Source organism: Polypterus senegalus, chromosome 9 (genome assembly GCF_016835505.1).
Source record: "Polypterus senegalus isolate Bchr_013 chromosome 9, ASM1683550v1, whole genome shotgun sequence".
NCBI classification, from domain to species: Eukaryota; Metazoa; Chordata; class Cladistia; order Polypteriformes; family Polypteridae; genus Polypterus; species Polypterus senegalus.
This window is the reverse complement of record NC_053162.1, coordinates 131,279,131-131,296,805: the sequence shown is the minus strand read 5'-3', so window position 1 is coordinate 131,296,805 and position 17,675 is coordinate 131,279,131. Positions and strand designations below refer to the sequence as shown.

The following is a 17,675-nucleotide window of genomic DNA, read 5'->3' as shown; positions in this document are numbered from 1 at the left end:
CTTTAATTTATTAGAATGTTTGTTTTCCAATTGGAGAATATTACAATCATACTTTTCATTAGTTACAATATTAATACACACTTCTGTAATAAGTCAGAAACTTTCTTTTTGATGGAGAACTTGATGAAATCGCCTAAATCAAAATTAGAAAGTGAATAATACTGACTTGGCCTATAACTGCAAATATAGATTCAGTCGGTTAAGTACAGAAAAAACATCCGGATCAAGCTTTTCCAAAAACAAAAAACAAAGTGCTTTATCTAAAGAGGTCTCAGTGTACAGGCAGTGGAGCCACAATAAAAGGAGACTCTCTCGTACACAGAATCTGGGATTTCATCAGGTTAACTATTATAAGAGTTTGTTGGGAATTTTCTATTCACAAATGTCAGGGCAAACTGATAATTCCCTGGATGAACTGGGCTTAGATGAGGTAGTGCTGGATTAGAGGCAAAATACTGAAAAGTCACATCCAACAGTGTCACAATTTTCTTTTCATTTTGCCCAAGAGAAAATAGGCTAGTGTGCAACAGCAGTTGAGACTCTCATTTGCTGTATCATTAGCATTATTAGCATTTTCCAAAATACATAGATCTCAAGATGCATTTGAGACTTGAATGGAAAAAGGAAATTCAGGGCCAATTCTGAAGCAAGCAATATCCAAAAACACGGGCTGTTGCATTTTCACTGCTGCTGCTGCTGATGTTTCACTGATGATGGACACTTGGTCTATCATCCCTTAGCTTATTTTTTCCATATACAGTATGCAGATCCAAGAAGTTTCTTCATAAGAAACATAATAAACTTATAAAACAAGAGGAAACCATTCAGTCTATCAAGCCTGTTTGTTTAGCTAAGCTGTTTCAATAATATTTTAGTTGTCCCAGTAAATTGATTAGAAGTAGGTCTTTACCGTAGAAATAGCAGAATAAAGTTTCCCCAAGATATCTGACTCTAGTTTTCTTCATACATGTTCATCATCCATGCATTCTTCAATGCTTTGCATTTAATTAATCAAATTCAGGTTTGCTGGGGGCCTGGATGTTATTACTACAGCACTGGATGGAAGTCAGGAACTAACCCTGGACTTGGTGCCAGGCCATCACATATACATACGGCAGAAATGTAGGGGTTGGTCAGCATGTGTGAAAGGGGATTTTGGTTTTACATGAAGTTGGAAATAAATGCATCATAAAGTAGATACACTCTTTTGCATTTTAATGAACATTATAACAAACTTATATGGAGAAAAGAACTCTTATGTCAAACTGCAGTTCTCATGAATTCATTACCTTTTCTAAAAGGTCTCTTTAACAATGTTTCAACTAAAGTGTAGCCAAAGTTGAAAGAAGATAGCAAAAAATGTACAGTACCTTAGGATCCCATATCATGAACACCTCCTTGTAGCCGATTACATTTGAGTGTTGTAATTCCAGAAGGCAGAGTGACTAGGCAAAAGAAAAACTTGAAAAGTAAAAAAAAAATCTTTCATAGGAACGAATTACAGGTTGATTTGTTAACACAACATCTAACTACAGAGTTTCAAATGAATTAATCATCCACTCATTTCTTTATCTTGGTTAGTCCACTACAAGGTAGGAATTACCACTGAGTAGGATGCCAGTCCACCGCTGGTCACAGTGACACTTGTGCACATCCAGACTCTGCACATTTCAAGCGCCCAGTCAGCCTAATGCATGCTGTACTGGGTTCGGTGAATACCAGCTTAGTTTACCAGTTAGCCAAACACACATTCAAAAAACATTCACATAACCATAAGGCGTGAAGCTGCAGAATAAATTACATAATGAGATACTGTGTGTGTGTGTGCCCTGCGGGTGGCTGGCACACTACCCGGGGATTTGTTCCTGCCTTGCGCCCTGTGCTGGCTGGGATTGGCTCCAGCAGAACCCCATGACCCTGTATTAGGATATAGCAGGTTGGGTAATGACTGACTGACTGAGATATCACTTCCAACATTAATTAGGGATCTTCAAAACTAGACTTGATAGTATTTTGGAAGAATTAAGTGGATAGTTTTAGCAATCTTTGATGGGTAGAATTTCTTCTAGATTGTTTTAAATATTCTAATAGATAGATAGATAGATAGATAGATAGATAGATAGATAGATAGATAGATAGATAGATAGATAGATAGATAGATAGATAGATAGATAGAACAAACTCAAGTTTTGTTAATTTTGGGGAAATGTAGCTTTTACAAAACTGAAGAAATATAGAAATATTTTAACAAATAACCATAATATCTGCCCAGACACACACACAAGAATAACAAAAAAAAATATTTTGGTTCATATAAGAGATAAGAGAGCAGTCACAGTGAGGCATTATGCAGGCATATTGCTATTGATATGAAGGAGTCTCAGTCGCGTTTATTGACACACTTGTGCTGAATAATTTGTTGCCTGAAAGTCTTCAGTGTTAGAGGAAAAAGAGAATGAAAACAAAACTGAGTGCCATTATGAACAATGCTCATACCCTCTCTGACACACTACCATCTCCAGAGGGTCTAGACAACATCTTATAATTGAGCCTGCCTTCTTATTCAGGTTGTTGATTTAATGGGTGTTTTTTGAAATGGATACCACAACATAGAAAACCACACTGGCTATCACAGAGTTATAAAACAAGTAAGAATGTTACTACCCACATTAAAGAAATGCAGTGTCTTCAGAAAAAAAGAGTCTGTTCTGCCATTTCTTATCTAGCTCCTCTGTGTTACTAGACCGGTCCAGTCTATCATTGGTGTGGACCCCCAAGTCCTTGTAGTGCACCACCTACATATCCACTCCCTGCATAGTGGTGATGATGATGATGACATACTTATTAATTCCTTAGGGGAAACTGTCTTTTTGCATGACCTTTGGGGGCAGAGTGTAGGATCAGTCATTGTACAGCACCCCAGGCGCATTTACATTTACTTATTTGGTTGACGACTTTATCCAAGGTGACTTACAACATTTATGATAAGTGAATTGCTCATGGTCACAATGTTGCATCAGTAAAGAGATCTGAACCCACAATTTTTACTTTAAGGGTCCTGCTCAAGAGTCCAACAGGGTGGGATCCCTTTTTAAAGTAATGCAAGCATACAATGTCTCTTTGGAGTAGCCACTGCTGCACAAGTCAATCACCAATTCCTTGGTTTTGCTGATATAGGACAAACTGGGTATTGCCCATTCTGCTAGACTTTTGTGGCACGCCAGACCTGTTAAGAAAGCAGATTTAACAGGCATGCAGTCCTCCAGCTACACAGAACCCCCAACTTATATTCCTTAATGTGACCAAACTCCAACTTGTACCAAGATCTGCCTGGGAATCATCTGACAAGAAAGGTGTAAACCAGAGTTACACTGACATCTCTCCAGAGGCCCCTATGCAGACCTATTGAGCCAGAATGTGCAAAACAGACTCAAGCAAGGACAAAGACATATAATTCAAGGGATGAAAACTAAGATGGGCAAAAGAACTCGCCTATTGGAACACACTGATTTTATAACTGGAAGTGACTTCAGTTCCAGCCTCCTTTAGAACTCTCTGCATCATCCTGATGAGCCCTCTCTTTGGTATATTCGCTGGACACTCATTGAACTCCGTGGGAATTCTCTCTGGGATGGGAAAATATGCAAAATGACCTTCTGAAACCATGATCTCTGAAACCTAATAGCTGTCCTCTCTATGACAAGTTGAAAAGGTGAAATTCTATTTTGTTTATGGACCAGAATCTGAGACCCAGTCTATCAAGCCAAATCTGTGTGCCAGTTGTCTGACAAGACTGAGAAGCCATTATTTCATGAAGGGAATTTCAGCATTTAAACTCTTGAGCCAGAATGACTAAAGACTTTTTACGTTTGAAGTGGCAAAAGACAGCAGAAGGCAAACTGAGGTGGCAGCAGCACAGAACTGAAAAGGATCATGCAACAAAGATAAAGAGTGAATTCTAATGCATGAGGAATCTTCCACTTGAACCCGGGGCAACAACAAAGCAACAAATCCACACATCATCATCTATAAAGACTTGGTATTGTAAAACTATTTGTTCCTGCCAAGATAAAGTAGAACTCTAAATACCAGTGAACAGCCAGACTATGTCATATGTTTGTCTGTCTAGTGTTTCCGCACCAAGTCTTCTATGTCGATATATTTATGCATTTATCATACTATAATCCTTGTGTTTATCAATAAATTGTATTATTCTGTTTTTTAAAACAAGTGTGACCCAAATACCTTGATATAAGACTAAAGGGCGGACACCCACCTTCTACAACAGAGAAAGGTCACTTAAATAAAGTAGGAGCCTTGCCAAATTATTTGATCGATTACCGGTATTGACAAAGGCAAAACTGATACTTAATTAACCAACACAACATTTCTATTTCAAATCCCAAAATTATTATTGCATCCTCCTGTGCAGTCATTTTATTGATGATTATACATCAAAAATTTCTACACTGATTTTAAGTTCAAGGCATTGCTCTTTGCACCAAGAAACAAAGTTCTCATCACCCTTATCAATGCACCGCACTGGTATCTAATCATCTGAGGATTTCTGAAAGTGAAATATATTTGGAGTTTGAGCTGTAGATGGTGAAGAGAAAAGGGAGACAGGGCTGTTCCTCGTGGTGTTCTAATGTTCCTCACACCCATACCAGACACAAAGACCTTGAGCTTCACAAATTTCAGTTTATTGGACAGATAGTCCATTATCCAGGACTTAGAAGGCTCAGCCGCCTGTATGCTCCTGAGCTTACTCCTTAACTAGGGATGCCTGGATAATACTGAAGACATTGGAAAGTTTGCATAGTTTGCAATAAATTGACAGTACATCAAGATACCAAAGCAAAGTACAGTGTTTAAATATAAAGTGTTTAAATAGACGCGTTGCATATCGGACTTCGTTACTGCTGTTACTACAAAAAAAAAAAACAGCATTACACAAAACATAACTGAGTGAACATGCTTATGTTAAACGAACAAGTCATAATAAACGCTTATACTGAAAACACCCACTGACTTGAGTTGCCAACGTCTATCCTGCACAGTAACTGCATTCGTTCTTGATTTTTTCTGCAAAATTAATGTATAAAAAAGTTTCAACACTATGAAAATCAGACAAAGCTTTTTAAGAGGTAAGAACGAGTTTAAAGGTGTTCGAAGTCAATCGATGTGCTCAGATATCTCAAGTAGCACTCGACATCACAACTAAACTCTGGCTGGTAACTCAGTCACGTTTTGCATTCCCAGCATAGCAAAACTACATTTACAAAAGTGGCAGGAAGAGGGCGCCAAAACACCGAGCTGTTCAGAGACATACAGTTGTGCTTGAAAGTTTATGAACCCTTTAGAATTTTCTATATTTCTGCATAAATATGACCTAAAACATCATCACATTTTCACTCAAGTCCTTAAAGTAGATAAAGAGAAACCAGTTAAACAAATGAGACAAAAATATTATACTTGGTCATTTATTTATTGAGGAAAATGATCGAATATTACATATTTGTGAGTGGCAGAAGTATGTGAACCTTTGCTTTCAGTATCTGGTGTGGCCCCCCTTTGTAGCAATAACTGCAACTAAACGTTTGGGGTAACGTTTGATCATTCCTGTACACTGGCTTGGAGGAATTTTAGCCCATTCCTCTGTACAGAACAGCTTCAACTCTGGGATGTTGGTGGGTTTCCTCACATTAACTGCTTGCTTCAGGTCCTTCCACAACATTTCAATTGGATTAAGGTCAGGACTTTGACTTGGCCATTCTAAAACATTAACTTTATTCTTCTTTAACCATTATTTGGTAGAACCACTTGTGTGCTTAGGGTCTTTGTCTTGCTGCATGACCCACCTTCTCTTGAGATTCAGTTCATGGACAGATGTCCTGACATTTTCCTTTAGAATTCTCTGATATAATTCAGAATTCATTGTTCCATCAATGAAGGCAAGCCATCTTGGCCCAGACGCAGTAAAACTGGCCCAAACCATAATACTCTATGTCTATGGTTCAAATAACAGAGACGTCAATCGGCGCTCATGATGTGGAAGGAAACACAGACATAGAATTTCTATTACGTTCGCTGTGAAAGACTTTTATAAGAATGGTTATAGTGTGACAGTTGCACAAAGGGAAGTTTGGTGTCATTACCAGTTAGGACATCATGATCGTCTCCCATCTGCACACACAATTATAAGATTGGTGCGTAATTTTGCTTTAAAAAAGTAGTCTCCAGGTAGTGTTCGAATGGCCCGCACACCAGAGAATATTGAGGCTGATCGAGCTGCAATCATGAGGAGTCCTCACTGCCCCATTCGACAACACACATCATTGCTACAGTTGGGGCAAAGAATACTACTTGAATTGAAGCTCTACCCATACAAATTGCTGATTGTGCAGGTACTCAAACCCAAGAACCACATGTTGTGTCAACAGTTTTGTGAACAATTGCTACCTAAAGTAAATGAGGACACCAAATTCATTAACAACTTGTGAATGTCAGACAAAGCCCTTCACTTTAACAGATATGTTAACAAACAGAATTTTTATTACTGGGCACAGGAACATCCTTTTGAGCTTCACCAGCATCCATTACACAGCACCAAGGTTACAGTATGATGTGCTGTGTCATTACATGGTGTCATAGGCCCATACTTTTTTGAAAATAATGAGGGCATTGTAACCACAGTTACATCCGATCGGTACGTTGCTATGCTTAAAACATTTTTTGTGTGGAGGTTGCAAAACTTCGCAAATCTGAATCTCAAAAACATATGGTTTCAACAGGACGGAGCCACTTATTGTCTGACAATCGATTTTAGCTATTCGGCGATTGTTTGGAAGGCACGTTATTTCACACAATGGAGACATTCCATGGCCTCTAAGATCCCCAGATCTCACTGTTTGTGATTTTTTTCTGTGGGGACATTTTAAAAGCCAAGTGTACTGCACATGTCCTGCAACCATTGCTGAACTAAAAAGACGGATTGAAAAGGAAATCCCTGGCATTCTTCTTGACATGTTACATTGAGCAATGCAGAATTTCCACAACAGAATGTGTATGGAGAAATGGACAACACTTTCATGATGTTTTCTTCAGAACATTAAATGAATATTGACTGAATATTGATTGCCATCATTAATTTCATATCCTATACAATATATTTCATCATTAAATGTATTTTGTAACTGCGGTGGGTTGGCACCCTGCCCAGGATTGGTTCCTGCCTTGTGCCCTGTGTTGGCTGGGATTGGCTCCAGCAGACCCCCGTGACCCTGTATTCGGATTCAGCGGGTTGGAAAATGGATAAATGGATGTATTTTGTAATGTGTTCATTTGTGCATTTAACATCAACTGAAAATTTCTTGTTTCCCCACGCCACCCTAAACAAAATAGGTGTATGTTTACACTGTAGAAATATACACATACATACATTTACATACAAATGAACAGTATATGTACTGTACATGTGCATGTGTATACTGCATAAATACTGTATGCTCATACACAATATACAGTATATAGCTACATATCTGCGGTGGGTTGGCACCCTGCCTAGGATTGGTTCCTGCCTTGTGCCCTGTATTGGCTGGGATTGGCTCCAGCAGACCCCCGTGACCCTGTAGTTAGGATTCAGCGGGTTGGACAATGGATGGATAGTTACATATTATATACACACATATATGCAGTATACTGTATGTACTGTATCCGTGTATATGTTGTGAAGGATGGCCAGGATGAATACCTGTCTCAGCCAAGATTAATCCTGTTCCTTTATTTGAGTGGTCAAGGCATTCCCTGTCTCAGCCAGAAGCCCAACATGGCATGCCAGCATAGAAATAGGAATGGAGAATGAATAGACACAGGGTGATAGCGCCTTCCAAGACCATATGCTCCCCCACTATGATAGGTGGAAACTTTCCAGGACCCTTCCCCATTGAACAGTCGCACTGTGTTTCATTACACCACAAGGGGGGACTGCAGGGAATCTCTCTCCCTACTTTATGGTACTTTTGCCTGTCTCAGAAGTGCTTTCTCTGTTAAGTGTCCTGACACCAGAATAACTCTCTGGTTCTGTCTAAAAAGAGCCACCTTGTATCATTTGGGGAGTCAGAGTCAGGAGGAAGAACACAACACTTGCCTTTAAGAGTGAAGGAGTGAGGATAAGAAAAGAAAACAGAACAGAAAAAAGAGCTGATTGTTGTGAGTCCTGTAAAAAGATATATTGTTTAATAAAAACGTTTATTTGAATCCGGTACTGGAGTTGTTGCAATTGCACCTGAGGTTTGGGTCCCTTGATGTCCCCAAGTGGCCACAATGTGTACGTGTCTACAGTATAAATAAGCTCACATACAAGCACACATATATATTTATATAATATACACACACATATAAAGTATATGTATTGTATGTGCATATATGTATGTATGTGTTTGTTTGTGAGCATATTTAAATACTATTAATAGTGTATATAAAGCCATAAATAATCTTCTTCCCTCGTATGTTTTCGGGTGCCTGCCCCACTAAGTTATAACCTTAGATCTTCTAATAGCGGCCTGCTTATAATTCCAAGAGCCAAGCTTAAAAGAACTGGTAAGGCGGCCTTTTGTTATTATGCAACAAAAATCTGGAATACTTTACCAATACAGATACTTCAGGCTTATACTGTGGAACATGTTAAGAAACTCCTAAAATCCTACTTATTAATTTTTGCTTTTTCGTAGATTCAATTTAGTTCTACTCTTAATCAGCTAGATATACATGGAATTATCCTTTTCTTTAGCAAATCTGCAATAATGATTAATCTTTACTTCTTTCTGTGTACTTTTCTGTTTCTTCCATGGTGGCGTTCTAAGCCAGCACCACCTGATTAAAGTCCTGTGTAGCCACATGCGATGTCTGAATGAAGGTGAATACCACAACCTATTACAAGATCCACTGCATCAAAACCCTCTAAGATGAAGCCTAAAATTAACCAAAAATGAACTACTTAAGAACATTTATGTTAAGTATGCCTAGTAGGGGCAGGGCGGCCTTTTGGCCTGGAACCCCTGCAGATTTTGTTTTTTTTTCTTCAGCTTAATTGGAGGCCATTTGGCCTCATCATTGGACTGTCATTTAGAAACCTAAAAAACAATTCTGCATTTTAAGGACTCTATTTCTCTTAATTACAGTATATATCTTGCTTACAGTATGTAAGTGTGCATTATTTATTTATCTTTTGTATACTATTTATTCCTTATTATTCTTATCTATCTTTAATTTGTTATTCTTTGCAGGTAACTACTTCCTTGACACATTATAAAACATTTTGAGCTTTTGTTGTTATGTGTGTGCATATGTATACTGTATAAATAAGCTCAAACACACACACACACACACATATATATATATATATTATATATATACACTAGCTGATTACACTGTGGCTTCGCTCACTGAGTGCAAGGGAAAAAAATAAAATGTAGTATATAAATTATTATTATATTATTAAACAGTAACACATTAACATGTAAGAAGTCAAGATACATTGAGCAGTACTGGAGTGCTTTCGGGTAAAGTACATTTTAAAGGCGCTATAACACAACAGGTAAGTAGTACTAACAGCAGCTTAAATGTATTTGGATCATCTCTCGGTAGGAGATCCCTTGTGAAAGGCGCTACATGACCGGTGTGGTATAGAAATAACATTTTCTGTGTGATCCTCCAAATTTCTGCCTGACAACATTGCACTATGTGCCTGTGATTTAAGAGAAAAATTATTCTGAGAAATGTGGACACTGCCGTTCCATGCTTAACGGGCAGAAGGTCCAAACAATTCCCAAGTCCAATACTTTACATGAAGAGGTCGGTACATCTTCTTAGATGTAAACCCTACATGTTGTTAAAAGAATTCATCACAAAAGCAACCTTGAATGTTACAGGGTTTTAGTGACCTGAACTCACCTTAGGGGCAGTAAGTAGTCATGCAGCACAATTTACAAAGGGAGTCTTTCTTCAATGGCACGATTACACTCATTCACAAAGATTTCCACTCTCCCAGGAGCCAACGGGGCACTCAAAGTGTCACAAACAGTGTGAGAAGAGAGGACACTGCCCGAAACTGCGAAGCTCTCGACCAGGTGGAGGAGCCCAACTTTCCACGCCTTCAGTGTCCACTTTGTTCTCACGACCCATCGCTGCTGAAGGCAGTCTTGTCTTCACATTGTTTACAGCTCAGTGCAGTTAAAAAGTAGAAAGACGCAAAGCTGTTTTCCTCATCTCTATGAAGTACTGGCAATTAAAAAAAAGTTACAATGTGGCAGTTTCCGTGACAGTCACATAGAGGAATAAATAAAACTTCTCTGTCACAACAAGCCTGGCGACGGACGGCTCAGCGCTGGAGTCCAGATAGGAGGGCTGGGAGAGGGCGACGCGGGATGCACCTCTATGGAATAGATCGGCGTGTTTGTGTTTATTTCTTTTCAATATCAGTAAAATAACTCTCACACAAATAATAACAATTCGTAAAGACGATATAAAAATGGTGTCCAGAAACGAAGTGATTAGTTCCTGTATTATAATATGTTCTGTGGTCATACGTAATTTCCGTTTCGCGTGGTCATATGTAATTTCCGTTTCAAACGTGAAAAGAATTTTATATATATATAGATATATATATATATATATATACTCTACACGCACATACTGTATAAATAGCATATATTCTGGATGGTTGTATGTGTATATTATACAAATAGGATCACACACATATATATATATATTAAACATACTCTACACACACAATCTGTATACGAATATATGAATGTGTTCTGTATATACTGTATAAATAACCTCAGACACACACTGACATGTTTATTATACAGATTCCACACACACATTTTGTGTACACAGTGTATATGTACTGTATGTGTGTATGTGTCTACTGTATATGCAGTGTGCATTGCCTTGGTTTCCTCTGTCTCCTATTGGAGCCCCACCAGATAAAGTTATTACTCAGAGTCACACCATTAGTCAGAGACTGGGACAACTGATTCAGCAGTCTTGTGATGTAAAGCCCAATGCCTGAGCCAATAGACCACTCGACTTGCACTTTCCCTGAAAAAAACATCAGCCTCAAAAGAGCAGAAAACTTTTTCTCTTACCTCCCGTAATGCCTTGTTGGCCTCTCCTTCATCACGACACTCAACCTAAATAAAACATTACCAAATTGTGGAATTTAAACCAGCAGAGCACAGGGCAAATCCAAGCACATTTATTTGACAGCACAGTGCTGGTGATGCATTACACATACATACCCTCTTCATTGTGTAAATTTGATCATTTCTCCTGTTTTTCACAATGAAGGTGTAGCCATAAGCACCTGCATCCTTTTTATCCAAAATCTGCAAGACATTTAGTTTTAACAAAAATATAACACCATGGTTAATTTATGATTTATGGAGGACAATCTAAAATATTTATACATGCATGCATTTTAATTTCTGCATCTTCAGTCTGTGCAAACGCAATGTAGGTGAAAACTTTATATGTATCATTAATGGTCTGATTGCCTTCCTCGTTGTTAATAAAATCAAAACAATAGTAGTAACAGCTGCATTATTATAATACTTTTTAGTTTGGTAGTTTCTGTATAATACATTAGCTCATTCTAATTATTGGTGTAAACAGCCAGCTTCATACAAAGAAAAGCAATGTATTGCTTGAAAGTAAATAACTCAAGATAAGAAGCTTGATTACTTTTTTGAAACTTTTTCAAAATATGAGATTAATTAAATAAAACAGTAAATTTGTAAACAGTGTAAAATTGTAGCCTGCCATCCACATTTTTTTCTTAATCCTTTTATCCAATTTAAGACCCAAGGGGAGCCACTTCCATCATTGGTTGCAAAGCAGCAACCATTGTAAGTTGGAAAATATGGAAAAAATTGTGTTTTATGTTATATGTGATGTGTCTTAATATATTAGTTCTATGCAAATGCACTCAAATATACTGTATTGTTTGTTTTCCTGCTTGTTATATAAATGATAATAAAACTCTAAATGCTTTGAAAAAAAAGTGTAGAGGACAGACTTTCTACAGTATGTGACACACTGAATATCTTAGATTCAGGGCAATGGGGTCAGAACCTATGCCAGAAGAAAGAAAACCCAGGGCAAGGTACCCATCCATTTCAGGGCCCACTCATTCACACTTTCACATGAAAGACAGTTTGGAATCACCAATCAACCTAATCTACACTGGGTATGAAGGAGAAAAAACAAAGGAGCAGAGGAAAACCCTAGAAAAGCAATGGGAGAATGTGCTAACTCCATTGGAACGACAACTAGTAGTAGCACTTGAACCCAGGGTTCTACCCATTGCTCACCCCAGGCTTAATCTTAATAGCTAATAGCAACTCTAAACTGGACCAGTACAGTGTGCGTGCCAGCCATTTGGGGTTAGCTCCAGTCCACCTGATGTCAGATAGGCTCTGATTTCTTATTATTATTCTGTGTTAGAAAAATTTTTATTTAAAACTGTTGCATGAATGGGTGCCCTGAAATAATAAAGTAGGAGGATCCCCAAAGTTTGAAAACAAAACATTAAGCATGCAAAAAGACTCTTCTGACAGTAGAAGAAAAGGGGGAAACCAGATACAGTAGCGAAACACGGTTTTATAGCGCACCTTTTACAACGCAAAGACCATATGGATACAGTTAAAAGTAACAAACAGGAAGATGTCAGTTTAACTAGCAATTGGAAATTGGAAGATTCATTAATAACTATTGTTAGAGAAACTCCTGCCTATTGGAGTACTCGAGTACACTTTGAGCTGCGGCAGGTTCCAACTCTCCCAATTTCCCACATGGCAAATCATTCTACCATTTTTACCATTTTTCTTCCTGGTTTTATGCAAATTAGGACAGTTATTAACAACGCACTAGACAATAAAGCTAATTTTATTTAAAAAAAATACACTTACTTCATATTTCTCCATTCGTTTCACTTTTCTGCTTGTTTTCTAAAATGAAATGAACCATTAAACCAAACCTCGGCGCCGCTGTCAATGGCCTCTCTGCGTTGCTAGGAAACGAGGAGACGCCAGCCGGACGCTTCAGGACTGCAGAACACTTTGTCGGGCACCTGCTTCTTCTCAAAAGTGAACGGAGCTAACCGCCCATACGAATTTGTGTTGTCCACATTTTTCTTGAAAGACAATTCAGACAGACGTACGTGTCACTTTTATCCGGAAATCGACAGGATAAGTTTGATCGAAGTTAACAAGGTAGTCGATTAGGTGCTGAGCGCAGGCAGTAATAACATTTTGCTGAAGCCAAAACTAACGACGATAAAAATATGGACGATAAAAAAATTACAAGAGTTTGAAGTACGTTCCCAAACTAAATACTGTACATTACGTTCTCGAACCATATTTCAGTTTTCAGTTCAACAAGTTCTATCAATCGTCAGTAATGCTCTAGGATCTAAACAAGGTCTTATATCAAAATATGTTGGTGATTACAGTATATAGGAGACCAGTAGAAAATGCTTTCTGCACAGACCCCAGAAGATTCATAGGATGTTATTAAATGCTCTGAGAACGTAACTCAAAAACATTAAAATCGGGAAACGCTACAAAATTACATTCTAGATTAACGGACTCAACCCAAGCCCAGCTGTTAGATGTTAAATATACGAAGTAGCAGATGTATACATTTAACACTAGAATTACCAGAGCCTACGAGAAAACTCATAAATCCGTCCCACCTTAAATCCGTTCACACCTCTCCATCAACGTCTTTGTCCTGTAAATGTGCTGATTAATGCTAGTACTTTAGTTAAAGGTTATTTGGAGAAAATAAGCCATTTTCATGTATGCTTCCAATCTCTCTTTCTCTCTCTCTCTTTTACTTCTACATTGTAATGATAAGCAGAGATGTATGGTCCATCCTTGGTCGTTTTGCTGAAATCATTTTGGGAATGATTTGAAACCACAATACCCTTACCCAACTGGGGGCTAACAACTAGATTTGGGCTGTTATTCATAGAACAGTATACTCTTTTCTGGTGCTACTTTCTTTATACGATACAATACAATTTATTTTTGTATAGCCCAACATCACAGGCCGTGCCTCTTGACATTAAAGGATGTTCAAATTAAGAATACTCTGTGTGTCTATGTGTGTGTGTGATGTTGTATAAAATGTGATATTGCATGTCAGTTTTCAGCTTACATAGCAAATGTTCACTTAATATGGCAAATATCCAACCTAAGCGCAAATGTCAGCCTTATACTTATCCATTATGTATTGCATATTGCTGGATTTTAATGTTAACTTTAAATGCAAAATGTCCAGCTTACAGTAGTTGGTAAATATCTAGCTTAGTTATATAGCAAAGGTCAACCTTGTCAGATGACTAGCTTGTCATTTAATTGTGAGGATTACTAGAAGGAAAAAGAGGAAACTCTGAAAATACCCAACAAAAATTTAGGATTAACTCATTAAGAAGAAACTGAATTATTTCACAGTAATATTATGCATTACAAATGAATTCATTACATAACAAAATACATTTTGAAGACATGTGGAAAAAAGGATGGAAATATAAATAGTTGTAAGGCCGACATCCCCTCGAGTTAAAGAATAAGGAGCAACTGGAGTTTTTCCCGAGCTAGAAGTTGCTTCAAACTCAGTGCTGTGAGGATAATACGAGGGATGCTCAAAAAGTTTCCGCACTTTTATATTTTCATTGGAAACGATGAAGGTGGGAGGAGTAGTAATTCAGCATTAAAAAGTTGGTATGACTCTGGGAAAATTGCATCAGAAATGAAGGTGACTTTGTAAAAAAGTGATGTAATTTGTTTTTGAAATTTTTAATAAAGTTAAAAAAAGTGCAGAAACTTTTTGAACTTCCCTCGTACGTAAGTCACACTCTACAAATGTGTAGATAGGGTCTATGAATGTCAGCTAGGAAACACACTGAATCCTTTTTAGAAACTCTTATTTTTTATTTTTTTACCAGAAACAATCTTAGGAATTCAGCGCAGACTTTGAGACACTGCAAGCTTCTCCAAGTGGATCTTTTTTGTGAAGGCAAAGGAATGAAAGAGACCTACATCATTTTCAATACATTTCTCTTAAATTTTCAGAACAAACATCTTCATCTTTATTAAATCTGGCACTTTTTTGATATATTACTTAGGTAATGGTTCAAGAAGGTTCCTAAAAATCAACTCTCCCATATATAGGAGGAGTATTTCTAATACCTGCCCTTCAGGTTCCACATGCAGTTTATCTCACAGTTTATTTCCAGCCAGTCAGATATGACTGCAGCTGACTCCATTGCAGTGACCACTGTTTCTGAGAAAAACTCTTGATTATTGTGGTCATCATAGAACTGACATCAAGCAATCATGGGACAGACATTACTCCCCACCAATATTTCAGTTAATGCTCAGATTCACTTAGCTATTCACCTACAAATCTCACCAAAACTGTTTCTTATTATTATTAAATAGGAAAAAGAATTGCAACAGAACATTTAATAAGAAACAACCGTAAAATTAAAGCCAATCAACCCTATCCCACCCAATCTCAGGCTAAGCCAAGGCGCAAATATTATATGATAACCCAGAAAAGGGGAGGAAAAAGAGGCCAAGATCTGACCACACCAGCCAAGTGAAAAGAGCATCAATCACAGAAAAAAAGGTTTTTAAGGGGGCTGCAGCAAAACTAGAATTGAAATAATTGAGGCGCAGTTGTCCAACTTTCAACTTTACTGCTAGAAGCACCATTAACTTGTGTTGAGAAAATTCAAAGTGAAATAAACTGAGAAGGAAGACTGCCAGTAGTTAACAGTATGTCACTCAGGAGACTTCTAGTGGGACGTGGAAATGAATTTGTCTGCCAGTGTACCAATTTAAAATAACTGACAGTGTTAGGAATTAAGTGGAAGCATACAGACATCTAAAATAAGACACATTTGATGTAATAGTGCAATATTTAGGAAAAGAAGGGAAGATAATATGTGACATATGTGAGACCAGGAGGGCAGTGCCAGGACATGTGCAGATTACGAGGATCAGATGTAGACTAATCAAGGGTTAGACTTTATCCAGCTTCCATTGAGGGCTAAGATAAAATCAATGCAGAATTCTGAATTGAGTGTGTTGTAGTTGGTATTTCTGTAGAAATAAAAAACATTGAAGAATATAGTGTCCCACGAGGGAGAGGAAGAAAGAGAGAGGAAAGTTATCTGAGCTAAAGAGACAGTGGTTACAGGGTAGATACATTTTTGTGGAAGACAGAGATCAATAAAGAGAATACAGTGTTCACCAAATCTTCTACCTTCTGAAACTTCTCCAGGTTCCTAACAGCAAAGGGTGACATTTTTCTGCAACACTCAAGAGGGTGAAGAGACATTACTGTTAACTTGCCATATCCCTAGACTTGCTTCATTATTCAGAGCCATTTCTTCTCTCACCTATACCAGGCAAAATCTAGAAATCTGATCTGTCTAATTTGCACAATCTACATGTCAGTTTATCATTTTGTTGAAATTAATTGCATGATGAACAAAAATGAACTCTGCCTATATGTGATAGAATATGATGTGTTCAGCTGCCTCCTATTTTAATTCAGTGGTGCCTATTGCTTACAAAAGCACTCCTTCAGCTTCATCAGTTCATTAATAGAAAACTAGTGACTCCATCCATAGCTATTTCTCTCTTTCAGAAATATTTTCTCAAACTTCAAGACCTATTTTACACCTCTTGGTGAGTGCTCAATAAGCTTTGTGGCTTTTAATCTGTTTAATAAAATCTTTCCTTTCCTGTTTAGGATGCTCTGTTATGAAATTTTATCAAATTAGCTGAAAGGTTGTCCTCTTTCCTCTTACACATCATTCACCTTGAATATAATGGTGTTTTTATTCTGCCCTTCTTTGAAAACTGTGCTAATCCGAATACTCCCATATGGTCTCTCAGACTGTTAATCTACTTTACTATGCTCTGTGTTGTTCTTTACCTATGTACACTTAAGCAATTAATTGTCACTTGTAATTGAAAGTTGCTGTATTTAATGCTCTGTTTGTTTTAAAATGTAACCCTGTTTGATTTGTAATGAAGCGTTAGACATTGTATTCAAAGAACAGTAGTTTATAAGAAAAAGATTCATTGATTATCTGGCCCCTCAGTGGACCTAGCTGTTGCTGCTCTGAATCTCATTGTATTACTTTACTGTGTGGATCTGAGAAATACAATTCAGGACTGTGTGTCATGTTATGTCTAAACTCCAATCAAAGCATAATCACACTGAAATGATCTATGAACTAAGACATGCATAGTATGTCTGAATCATGATAGTTCAGTATCCTTGTGTTTCTCAGTTTCCATCAATATAACAATTTAAGAAAATGCAAGTTATGAAAGTGCAGATTACTCTAAGGGACTCCCATTCCAGCTCCTCACATCGGAAGAATGTTTTAGCTCAATACTAGAATGAGAACAAGCAAATATTTTATTTTCTGAAAAGTGGTTAGGATATAAGATTATTTTATTTGGTGACTTAACTATAATGTTTGCTTTACCCCCAAATGTAACTAAGTCTTAAAGGAAGACAGTTTACCCAGTCAGGCCATTACCCTTACACTCAAAAGCTTCTGCTGCCCATCATTCCAGTCA

At 37.6% G+C, this 17,675-nt stretch overlaps 1 protein-coding gene across 2 annotated transcripts in view; it reads right to left on the bottom strand.

Moving 5' to 3' along the window:
* LOC120535797 (serine/threonine kinase-like domain-containing protein STKLD1) overlaps nt 1-13,111 on the bottom strand; it is a 51,075-nt gene extending 37,964 nt beyond the window's left edge. The window contains exons 1-4 of one of the 2 annotated variants that reach the window (XM_039763873.1): nt 12,975-13,111; nt 11,307-11,393; nt 11,154-11,198; nt 1,371-1,445 (exon numbers count right to left, since the gene is read on the bottom strand). In XM_039763873.1, the coding sequence (XP_039619807.1) occupies nt 1,371-1,445; nt 11,154-11,198; nt 11,307-11,393; nt 12,975-12,989 (222 nt within the window). In that variant the 5' untranslated portion in view covers nt 12,990-13,111. Of the gene's footprint in view, nt 1-1,370; nt 1,462-11,153; nt 11,199-11,306; nt 11,394-12,974 lie in introns of those variants that run through there. The other variant, XM_039763874.1, reaches the window with a different exon arrangement.
* Between the last annotated feature and the right edge of the window lie 4,564 nt (nt 13,112-17,675).